The sequence below is a fragment of the Platalea leucorodia genome (genome assembly GCF_965183815.1).
Source record: "Platalea leucorodia genome assembly, chromosome: 24".
Lineage (NCBI taxonomy): Eukaryota > Metazoa > Chordata > Aves > Pelecaniformes > Threskiornithidae > Platalea > Platalea leucorodia.
The window spans coordinates 79634-91666 of record NC_138846.1 but is presented as its reverse complement, the minus strand read 5'-3'; the positions used below and the strand labels follow the sequence as shown (position 1 = coordinate 91666).

The following is a 12033-nucleotide window of genomic DNA, read 5'->3' as shown; positions in this document are numbered from 1 at the left end:
ACGCCTGCAGCTCGAGGACAGGCTCTTTATTTAACACATTTGTTTTATCCAGAAGCAGGGCCCAGATCCCCCGAGCTGACCGAGGGATCACAAATCTGTGCACCCATCTCCTGCTGCTTGGAGAAGAGCTTCAGGTGGAGTTGGTCTTCTTGAAGGCAGTGTCTCCAGATGCCAAGTGTCCCGGCTCGCTGAGGAGCTAGCTGCAGTCAGGGCTTTAGATGCCACGGTAGGCGGGCTTGGTTGGATGAACATAGCTGAACAAGGCGTGTGCCCTGTCGTGCTGCTTGTCAGGAAAGTAAAGGCATAGCTTGTCCAGGAGGTGACCAGGCCAGAACTTATTGTCGCTCGACTTTTGCGTCTTATTCCTCTGAAGATGGCTGTTAAAAAAAAGGGGGGGGGGGGGGAAGGGAATAAGAAAAAAAATATAAGAGAGAAGAGAACGCTTTACAGAAATGAAATTCTGGGCAGTTTCACTGCTTCTCTTAGTAAGGGCAAAAGTGAGCCTGACAAGAAGCAGCTCCCCAGGCTTCCAGGCCCTGGGAAGCTCTGACAGACCTGAGCAGACCGTGTCGGTCCTTATCAGACATGACTGACGCTGGAAATGCCAGCTTGTGAAGCTATCTGACAAGCTGGTACGTTGCCCATCACTGTAGTATCTAAACCCTTCAACTGAGATAAACAAAGAAGATTGTGCTCTGCTTTGCAATGTTGTTTTCTCTCCAAAAGCTTCTCCAGCCATCCAAAGCTCAGCTCTTCAGGCCTGTCTGTCTTCCACAAGAATGGACATTCTGTGAGGGGATTTCGGACAAGTGTTGGGTCGCTCTGAGGAGCAGCTTTGTCACCTCTGTGGTTCTGAGCACAGAGCTAGTCCCAACTGGTCCGCAGGGCTCCTGCCAGACCCCACAAACTGCTCACCCCTGCAACCCAATGACTTAGCTAAAGCACGGGAGCGGCTGTGCAGCCGAGAAGGGGATCTGCCTCTTCACGGTCGCTTGCTGCTCCCTTGCAGCATCCTAATGGTTCGCTCCAGTACCTTGGTACTGCCTCTGACACCATGGGGACTGAGCGCAGAGCGGTGATACACAGCGGGGCAGCAGGAGGGGACTGATCTTAAGGCCTCTCTGAACAAACCTATTTTCCGCCTCCTTGGCCTGGCTTCCAGATGCAGTTCCTGGTCTGGAGGTGCTGCCAGATGATAGAGCATCAGCTTGTCCTGTGCTGTAGTATCCTCCGGGCTGCCTGATCTTCCTAATGTCTTCTCCCTCCCTGATGATCTTGTCTCCTGGATGCAGCAGGGCTGTTGACAAAGTGCACAGAGAAAACAGTCATGGGAAGAGACGTGAACTTGTCCGATTTAGTGCATTCACCTCAGGCCCTTGGTCTTTGCTTTACCTTTCTGCAGCGTTGGGTCGGTGATGGGAACACTGAGCTCTTTGCACAGCTCGGAGCTCTTCAGATAGCTCACGACGGCATTCCTGCGATATCGGTTAACCAGTTCTCCCAAGTCAGCCTCTAAAGTTGACGGCAGGCAGTGCTCATCAACGGGGCCATCCCCAGATCTCACCATCCGGCACTTTTCTTTCCATTCTATTGGGCTGTCTTTGTTCTGCAAGCAAAGGGCAGATCCCGATTAGCATTTAGTGAGGCCCTGGAGTTGCTGCCTTCCCTTCAGAGAAGCTACAGGCAGGGCTTCATCTCAAAAGTGTGTACAAACAGGAGTCGGCAGCCTGCAGTGGGATCACAGGGACAGGCACTCCTCTGGGAGTGCAATTCCCGTCCAGAGCTGGGTCCTCAAATACCCCCCGGCGGGCTTAGCAGGAGTGCAGCACAGCAGGCACAGGTGCCTCGGGTGAAAAAAGTCTTGCAGTCACCTCCTCGTTTCTGATTGTGTCAGGGAGCCAGAGGCTCTCCCCATAGCCGGTGACTGTGGGGCAGCACGTTGGCAAGAGGAGGTAGCCCTGGATTCTGCCAGAGTTCATCCAACCCAAGATGCTCCAAAGAAAACATCTGGGAGGGAGGCAGTGAGGGGGTGAGTGTTACATTTCCACTGGACCGTCTTGCACTGAGCCTCACAACTGAACAGGACAAAGCGCTTATCAGCACCTTAAGGGACAAATCACAGCCTGGTGGATAGGTCGACTAGATCATCAGAAGACGACTCCGTCCCCAGACATAGCAACTGCTTCAACTTCTCCTCCTTCTTCTTCTTCTTCTTGCCAGTTACCCAGAACAAGTTAACTCACCAGAGTGTTCAGAAGCCAAACTAATTGTTTGAGACGGCTTGTAGCACCTCAGCTGCAAGGCACCATGTGGTCAAGGGACTACTGGGAAGCTAATACGCACAATGACCCCTTGCCCTTTCCTTTCCTGCTGCGCTGTCCTCTAAACCACCCCACATTCGCCAAGGCACGCAGGTGCGCTTGTTCTCCTGCCACATACACGCTACCTTCTTCTGCCGTCTCCTCTCTCTTGACAGTTTTCCAATCTCTTCCATTTCATCATAGCTCAGGTGTCGTCGTTCTGGCTGGGTGTCGACTGGTGGAACTTCCAAGCGTATTAACTTTCTTTCGGGCTTGGTGGGAGCACGAGGCTTCATCTGTCTGGCTGTGTCCCCAGCAGAAGGTGGACAAGTCGCAGTTTTGCAGGTGGCTTTTTGGAACCGAGCTTCTACACCTAGGATAGATTAAAACCCAACCAAACAAAAAGCCCAGAGAAGCCACGTTAGAGCGTAGGAGAAAGGAGCATCTGATCCATGTTTAAGACAAAAGGGGTTGGCATGTTGTGCTGGTTGGAACTCCCAAGAGAGCTTACTGAAGAATAAGCTCTTCTGAATTGGTGTTTTCCAGCTGCCACCAACAGCTGGAGAAAGAGTCTGCTTTGGGTGGGCTGCATGATGAATGCTAGCAAACAAAATCCAGTACAGGAGGCTAAACCACAGTGTTCAGACTTTGATCCCAACCTGAAAGACTGGATAACCTGTCTCCTGCAATTGGGCTGACTACAGTATTGCACAACCCCCGGATCCTTCGGCTTTTCCCTAGAAGTCTCCTTCTGGCCACTCTGTTCCAGGCCAATGGACTCAAGAAGCCACATGCTGGACCCACTTTGGCATTTCCTGTCTGTATGGAGATGCTTTCCCAACCTGGTGCTCTCCTCTCACCTGGTTTGGTCTCTTGGAATTCTCTTTTCCTCATTTCCAGCCACTGCTTTTGACACTCAATCAGATCGTGGAGGCTTATATAATTCCCCGGTGTTGAGGAAGTCAAGAAGACGACCACGTCCTCCAGATCCTCGTTGCTGATGGGAACTTTGGTCTGGCAACCAAAACAGAAAATGACAGTGGGATCACCAAAAGATCAAGGCTTGCCCCAGAGTAGGAGGGGCGAGCTTTGCTGTTGTTCCAGATGCTTTTGCAGGGAAGCAGGGCACAAAGGCAACCTGCTGAGGTTTCCTGGGCTTTATCAAGCATTCACAACTTGACCGGTCTTCTGCTGCCCCCTGCAGAGCTCTCGGCTTTTACTGTGCCAATCTTCCCAGGTTTCAGGAAGATATTTTGGCTTGGACCAGAATGTCAGCTAACATCTGAACTGCTAAACCCTAATAAACCTGAACGTGCTCTTCACAGCTCTGTTAATGCTGCGGCCTGTGGAAAGTGAGGCCCAGCGCGAGCCGTGCTGTGCAAACACGTACTGAAAGGCAGTGCAGTGGGGAGATGTAGGAGCCTGGTGGGGGAAAGACCAAGAATCAGCACTGGGCAACTCGATGCCAGTTCAGGGTCTACAGCAGGATCCCGACAGCCACGTTACTGAGCAGTGACTGTCTTCCGAGTCTGTCAGGCAAGGGGTTTCTTCACTCCCTTCTGGGACTTGCTCTAGGGGCATCTCTGCAGCTTTCCCTTCCCTATGCCCTTCACCTTTGCACAGGTTGTGGGAGCCATTCTCTGAGAGTGAGGCAAGCGAAAACGCCCCTTGCTGAAGCTCTTCCATTTGCTCTGGGTTGGCATGCAGGAAAATAGGGCAGAGTTGCAGCTGTTTGTTATTCTTCTGCTCCCTACGTACCTCCTGGATGACTCCGATGAATTCTGCTCTCGTGATCTTCTTACCCTCCATACCAGCCTTCTTGAATACATCCACCATCTTCAGCTGCTGTTTGTGCAGGAGGTTATGCAGCGTGACCAGAGCCTGGGGGTATGGTGCACAAACAAGGGGAATGCCACCCTTCTTCCGGGGTGGGCTGCTCTTTGGTGGTGAGCGCTGAAAAGGATTAGAAAATACCCCCCTGAGATCGCCATTATCCAGGATCACCGTGCCCGTCAACGTGGCACCAGCTGCGGTAAAGTAGCGGCACTCTACGGATTTCACCGCAGACGCTATTTCCCATGCACTTCTATACTTACGTCCAGGCTGTCGGTCACGGCTGATTTGACAGCAGCCATCCTCTCTGCTCTGCGTGCCTTTATTCTTTGCCAGCATCTTTGCTCTCGATTGCTGAGGGAAGGTTTGTGAGCCAGCCATTTTTCAATGTTCCCTAAGCTTTCCAGCTCATTTCGAAACTGCTTCCTCGCCTGAGTCCAAGCCTCTGCCGTTTGTAGACCCTCTTCTGTACCAGAGGTGGTCTCCGGGAAGCTGAGGCTATCTTCTTCCTCCTCGGGCAGCTGCAAGGCAGACAAATGACAGAGATCTGTGGCCCGAGTTGCTTTCAAAAAGGGAGAAGCTGGTCTTGCCACAGGTGGAGCAAAAAGAATGAATACATATTTCTCCAACGGCGTCATTGGAAACCATGCTCCAAGACCACTTCTGGCTCCCCGTTAGTCAAGCCCTCGATCACATCCTCCCTGCTCACACTGGTACTTTACATGACAACAGATGTGCTTCTTGGAGAATCGAGAGTTGGGGTCTAACATGTCGGCCGTTACGCTTATGAAGAACGGCTGGAGTGCTCTCCATGCTACTTGGAGAGACAGCTCTCTCCTTCCCCGCCGCCAGCTGGAGCTGGCTCAAGCCATGTGACTGGGAGAGCTCCTGCTCGAGCTCCAGAGCCGGCGCCTGGGCAGAGGTGGCCTCCTTTCCAGGGACGGAGCAGGCCCACTGATGCCCTGGCCGTCTGCTCGTTTTGCCCCTTGGCCTCTACTGGCAATTCCTCCCTCACAGCAGCAAGCAGGCGAGAACGCAAACCACAGCCACCCGCCCTGCTCTTTGGAGGGAGCGATGCTGCTGGGACTTGGAGACCGTCCCAACTCACTGCCACCCCAACCAGAAGAAGGCTGCTCTGTTGATACACCCATACCTGGGCCCTCCGCATCTTGTCGCTTTCTCTCCCAGCTTGCTGGTGAGGCAATTTTGGCAAGATGACCCCTCCTGCTTTTCTGTTCTCTTCTTTCTCCTTCCTTTTGGCCATGGATGCCTCCAGTTTTCTTCTGCTGTTCAGCCCAAATACAGACTGTTCTTTCTACAGGAACCCAGAAATGCAATAGCAGCGGTTAGTCTCATCTGCCTTTTCTTTTTTTTTTTCTCCCCCCAAATAACGCTCTTCTCTCTCTCATCTTCCCTTTTTTCCCAGTTCCTGTCGACAGACAGTTCTTACAGATGCAACCAGAAAGCCCTTCTGTTATGACCAAGTCATCAAAGAGCTACGTTTTGAAAAGGGCTCTTTTCAAAAGGGTTCCTTTTCTGAGATGAACCAAAAGAGGTAATTGACTGGAAAAAGGAGCCACAGCAAGAGATCTACTCAGAATTGGTATCTGCGTATTGTTTTATGCACCTATTTCTCCTAAGATATCCCCACTTGATGTTCTACAACCAAGTGACACAACAATTGCCTCAATCCATATCACGTACCTGTCCCATCTGACTCTGTTCTTCGGAAGCAGGCGATGGCAATTCAGGGCTCTCGAAAGGAGTTTCGTTGTGCTGCCTTCCTTCTGTGCCTGCACGTTGTGCCAACAGTCTGAAAATACACGCCGGGGTGAGGGGGTATGAGCGCAGGAACAGTTCCTTCTCCATCCTGTGCTCACGCTGCTCACCTGCTTTGGCAGCAGAGCGAGCTCTCTTCACCCAGCTGTCTTCCCCTCCACAGAGACAGGGATAACCCTGAGATATAATGCTCACATGCGCCACCAAGGAAATCAAGGAGATGAGCTTTTCCCATAAGGAAGGCTCCGGGACGCGCAGCCCGATGTGGCCCTCTTGATGGAACAGCAAGAGGATTTGCATCCTGAGCAATGACGGGCACCTGGAGATACTGGTATCCCCCTCCTGGCCATTACACTGACCACTGCACAGCAGCCCCAACTACTGTGGGACTTGCCATCCAGCAAGGAAATGCACTGTGTGGTGACGTGTGTTAACAGCCCTGCTGAGCTAATGCAAACACCGGGTCCAAAGGAAACAGGGACACAGGTTTCTCAGAGAGAAACTGGGCAGGCTCCGTCCCTGAAGGCTTTGAAGACAAGACTGGAGAGAGTCCTGAGTAACCTGGTCTGGCCTCAGCTCATAGCTGACTCTGCTTGGAGCAGCTGGTTGGACTAGGACCTCCCGAGAGCCCTTCCAACCTCTGTTATTGTATGAGCCTATAAAACATCCCGCACCATCACTAGAGCACAACGCCACTCTAAATCGAGTCCTTTCAGAGTCTCACCTGCCATGAGGCTCTGTTCCCTCTGTCTCCTCCTCTGCTTCTTCCTCCATCTTGGCTCTGGCTAAATGGTTTGGACAAAGGCCCCTTCGCAGGCGGTGTAAAGTGCGATGAACAGCCGCTGCAAGCATGAAAGGAGAAAACCTCTCAGAGCAGGCAGGGGGAGGCACAGATCTGCTCTGCGATGTTAGAAGCTGTTTGAGGCCTCACTGGGATTCCTTCGGAGACCTGTTTTCTTGGAGGGAGATCTTAAGCCCTTCCTGACACCAGCCCTTGGTCCTGGTCAACCCTCGAGAGCCACATTATTCTTTTCGGTCGGAATTTTCTCCCGCCTCTGCTTTCAGGGGGAGACAGACCTTGGCGCTTAACAGTCTCTTTTGGGGGAACAATTTCTTGGCGTTGCATACGTGTTCGGTATACAAAAATTTGCTATCATGGCGCATTCAACTCAAACACATTATAGCTCTGATGTCCCTGAGGAATTTAGGGCAAGGAGCTAGACTTCCGAGCTTCAAAAGAGAAGCGAGGTCTCGGCACAGCTTAGCAACCTTTGCACAGTTGTTCTCAACAGGGTATTTCTCATCGAATCACACCGCGGTGATTCCGAGAGACAGCCCAACCCCCCAGTCTCCCACAACTCAAGGCAGAGTTTGTAATTCACAGTGCCGATGGACTTGCCCAAACATTTACTCCCTCCTGCACAAACAAGCTCGCAAAATGGAAGAGGAACGCTCCAGGGCATGGAGCGCAGGGGCAAAACATACTTCAGCACCCTCAACTGCAGTTGGTGGTGCTGAGCCCTCCTGGGATCTTGCTCCAAAATGAGTCCCTTGAGATTTACCAGGAGGGGTAAATAGAGGCACGCAGGGTGCCTCTGCCATCCCAGGCATCTGTTGTAGCCTGGGCCCCAAACACCCACTGGTAACGAAGACGGGCAAAGGCACAAAGGCCAGGAATCAGTCACTAACATCACCTGATATTCCCATGCTGCTCAAAGCACTCTCGAATTCTGCAAGTATGCCTTCGTCTGTGAGAGAGGCTCTTCGAGGCACTGCCTTCATCTCAAACCTGCAGACAGGAAGAAGGCACCATTCTGAGAAAAGGACTTCTTTGCCAGATGAACGTCAAGGTATCTCTACAGAGTCAGCCCCACGTCCTAGGCTATTAAGGGAACCACCGAGCAGTGCCGGCTTCAGGAACGGCTCAGCAGCCCCTTGCTAGACAGAGGCTTTGCTTTTTTGCCTCAGTCCTCCTGTGCCATCGTGAGCCCAGAAGGCGTTTCGGAGATACTTTGATTTACGTGAGTTTCACAGAAGGCACGGAAACATCACAGACAGAGGACCTGCATGCATCTGCTCTTTGATCCACCCTCTAAGAGAAGCTTTCCATGTTATATTCAAAACAACGGAAATATCAGGATCTTCCTTCTGTTAAATGTTTGGGCAGTCTCTACCAATGGAAAGAGAATGAGCAGATGAAATGTCAGGAGGGTTGCCTAAATTCCTCTGCCTAGCAAACCAGTTCCCTCTGATGGGAGTAATGGCAAAATGCGAACCACAATCAGTAACGGAGGATGCGTAACTCCAGACTAAGCAAAAGCAAGGATGACATTCACTGCAAAGCAGTCATTTGACAGAGCACAGCCAAACACGAGCTCAGCACATCTGTGTTTGGTCAGGCAAGGGCTGCAGAAACAAATATACTCACTGAGGAAACTGGTAGACACGGCCAAAAGAGCTCGGAGAGAGAGCGACTTCTTTGTCCGATATGACCCATTTCTTCTGCAACAGGGACAGAAACATCTGCCGTGACTCTGGGGAAATGAACTCAATGCTCACAAGGGCCTTTCCATAGCTCCAAGCATTAGAGGCCTCTCAGCAAACTTCTGGCCAAGCGCTTCAGCCCCTTGCTTAAAGAAGCTGCACAGAGCATCATCTGCTAGGGCGAGGGAACGTCGCCAGCCTTTTTGCAAGGACAAGAGTTGATGGCGTCAGGCAGGAGACTCCTTGTTTACCAGGGAAGAAGTCGATGGAGGCAAACACAAGGGAAGGCCCATTACGAGCCTGGGTGCCTGGCTGCTGGTTGCCATGAGGTGGCTTGCTTTAACTAGTGCTGAACCGAGAGCAAATGGTTCCAAGCCGGTTGTATCCCCCGAGTCCTTCCAGAGACTTCCAAAGAGTCTGCATGCCTCTGCAGCGTGGAAGAACCCAGCCACCGGCTCCTTCTCTTCCGTCAGGCCAGGAGAACGGCACCAGTAGCGTACCAGCAGCCACAAGGGGCTGGTCTCAGCAAGGCCTTGGTGTCTCTGCGCCTCAGCCTCATGACCGAAGCCTGGGGTGAACATCATCACCCCTGCCATTGCTTTGGCCTCTTTCCTATTTACAGCAAGGCCCTTCCAGGGCTTTCCCTTGCCCAGCCAAAGTAGTACTGCATACCTTCCCAGCACCCTTGAGCCACAGCAAAGAAAAGAAGGAAACTACAGAAAGCTTTCATTGCTACAGACCATGCCTAGCCCAAGTGACCCAGCAGGTTACAGCTGGCCAGCAGGGCTCAGTTCCCCCAGTCCTTTGATGGGATGGCAAACCCACTCGAAGTAGCACTGGAAAACAATAAACTAACAGCGAACAACTTCTCCACCACGTAGGTAGACTTGTTGAGGCTTAGCAACAAGTCTTCGCAAAATGCCATTGTCACTTTTTTCCCCCGGATAGCAAGAGTGCCGACATCCTCTAAAATGAAGTTCGTGTCCCCTCTGTTTCTTAGGATGAAGTAGAAAAAGCTCAGGGTCTCCTGCATACAGTTCTGCACGACTTCCTCAGAATAGGGCATGTCCGAGAGGATCTTCTTGTAGCTCACTGACACTTTCTTCATCTCATCTGGAATAGAGGAGGAAGAGTGTAACTCAGACAGCAGTTGAGCAGACTCTAAAGTGCCAGCAGCTCTCAGGTAAAATACATTGCTATAGCACCCTCTGGTCTAACCACCTGGTGCAGCTCCTTAAAGGAGCTGGCACAGGCCCCTCCTCAAGTTAATGTCAAATCACTCCATGACCGGATGTGCCAAGCCGCAGCCGTAATGCCCTGAACAGAAAGAGGAGCCAAGGACCTCGGCCATCTGTGTCCAAGGACCTCGGCCATACGTGTCCACACTGCGCGGGAGGGCGGGACGAGGTGGGAAGAATGAGGCTGGTTCCCATGGGAAGAGCAGAGGGTGCCGGGCCACGGAGCGCACTCCTGGACTGGGCAGACTTGGATATAAACACAAATAAGCCACCAAGCTCTTAGTGCTGCACAGGCCCCATCGATGGCATGCTGCAGATACAGCAACAGCAGCAGTGGTCGGAAATGGCAGCAAATCTGGCCATCGGCAGGTTTCTGTGCTAGCTCTCATTTCCGTTTCTCGTTCAAGGCTCTCTACAGCCCACTTTGACCCACTTCTCTGCATAAAAGTAGCCCTAAGGGTCTGCGGACATTTGTCTCAACAAGGTGCGGTGCGGTGCGAGAACAAAGTAGCGGCATCATTTCAACGGCTTTATGGTAAACGATTCCCGTAAACGACCGTCAGCCAGCAGGCATCCTGCAAATCAATAAATACAGCTGGCACAAAGCAGTTGCTAAAGCAGATCACGGAGAGACGGTCTAATTTTGTACAGCCTTAATAAAAACTTGTCCAAAGAAACGGTCTCTTTCTAGGCATTGCGACTCGGTGGGCTGTTTGTGTCATCCCACACAGGTTGTTCTCAGGGCCTTCTGAAGGCCTCTGATGCGTCCATCATCACTTCTGAACAGCAACCAGCGTAAACCCCAAACGTACGGATGTAGGGGAAAACAAAGACCTTCATTGCTCTTCTTACCAGGAACAGGTACAGAAGCATGGCGCAGCTCACGGATCCGTGCAACAGTCCCGGACAGCGAAAGCAGAGGTCTCTGAAACGTGAGCACCTTGCCATTTTCAAGAGAGAGCCATTTTTGAATATGAAATGTCCCCAGTCCTGCTATGCTGACAGCCTGAGGCTGGAAAAGAAGAGAAGGGCAAGCATTCGTAGGTTGAAAAACAGCGTGAGGACTTGTGAGAGCTTGCAAGGGGGGTGCCTCGTGCCCTGCCGTCTCCTGGTGCACAACACTTACGCACCTCAACCAGATTTTTATTTCTGTATTTATATGTTGTATATATATGAAATATATCTCTTATGTTACTTTTTTAAAAATTTTACTTATTTATTTTATGTCTCTCAGGTTACAGAGGAGCTGGTCTTTGGCACATTTGTGGCAAATCTGTAAATCGCAATGCAGTTCTGGGAAGAACAACGGCACTTGCGGGCACAGGGCTGCCGGGAGCCCTGAAGCCACCTGGGCGAGGGGAGGTCAGGGTAGGATCCCACCTTTGTCTGCAGGAGCTGTTCCCGAACATGCTTAGACACACTCCTCCAAATAGCAACGACATCTGGAAAGCAAGGGAAAGACACATCAAGCTCTAAGTCAGCCAGCTCACGGCCCATCAGCACGCCCGTAGACAAGGAGACGGCAGATGCAAGTGTGCTCCAACACGCCTCACATCTATCTGTGACCCGGGCCGAATCTTTGACTGGCCTCAGCCGCCTTCCAACAGGACATCTTTCCCGTCGGAGCCAGATCCCTGAGTGCGAGCCCCTGCTGAGGGAAACCCGTCCGTGGGACTTCCACCACGGCAAGGGCAGGGTGCTGCGTGCACCGGACTCTGCAGGGCTCAGGGTGTCCTTCGGGGCCTCTCCCGCAGGGACGAACCCCACCTCCCACAGCAATTCCTGCTGTTCATCTTGCCTGCAGTGCCGCTCATCAGAGAGCTCCCAAAGGCCTTACCGTTGACAGAAAGCTTCTTGAGGGTGGGAAACGTGACCGTGCCGCAGCTGTCAGCCTTGCTGCAGAGCTCGATGCTGGTGATCAGCGCTTCCAGGTTTGTCATGTTCTTGCTCTGGGTCAGCGCGTGAGGCTGCCGGGGAAGGATCTGGATGTCTCCTACTGGGAAACACCCCCTCTCCGATGTCCTCGCCTGTGACTCGATGATCTTGGGTCTTTTCCAACCTTAACGATGATTCTATGATTCTCGCTATGATTCTATGATTCTATGAAACAGCTGTCCCACCGCCTCCCTGTGTCCTCTGCGTCTCTGAGGTACAGGAGAGACTTCTCCCGTCCCCTGGATGTGAGAGCTCGCCGAGGCCTCGCAGGGGAGTGAAGGCAGGGTCCGGTGTGCGGGGTTATGATGAGGAGGGGCTCTGTGACATGGGCTGGCGTCACAGAGGGACGCCCCCACATCACCCCCACGCCCTCTGGCCCGGCCAGGTGTGGTCCTGCAGCGAGAAGGGGGCTGCTCCCTAAAACACACACCCAATCCTCGCTCCCCGAGGAGGGCCTGGGGCAG

General features: G+C 52.4%; 1 protein-coding gene across 1 annotated transcript; it reads right to left on the bottom strand.

Moving 5' to 3' along the window:
• Positions 1-87: 87 nt before the first annotated feature.
• On the bottom strand, positions 88-11574 carry LOC309600397 (uncharacterized protein; the record flags this gene model as incomplete). Its single annotated transcript, XM_082332733.1, has 12 exons — positions 88-377; positions 1393-1606; positions 4397-4654; positions 5287-5448; positions 5838-5946; positions 6637-6754; positions 7607-7701; positions 8341-8414; positions 9253-9509; positions 10487-10646; positions 11015-11076; positions 11472-11574. The coding sequence occupies 12 exons, from the start codon at positions 11572-11574 to the stop codon at positions 88-90; spliced, it is 1902 nt and encodes a 633-aa protein (XP_082188859.1).
• Between the last annotated feature and the right edge of the window lie 459 nt (positions 11575-12033).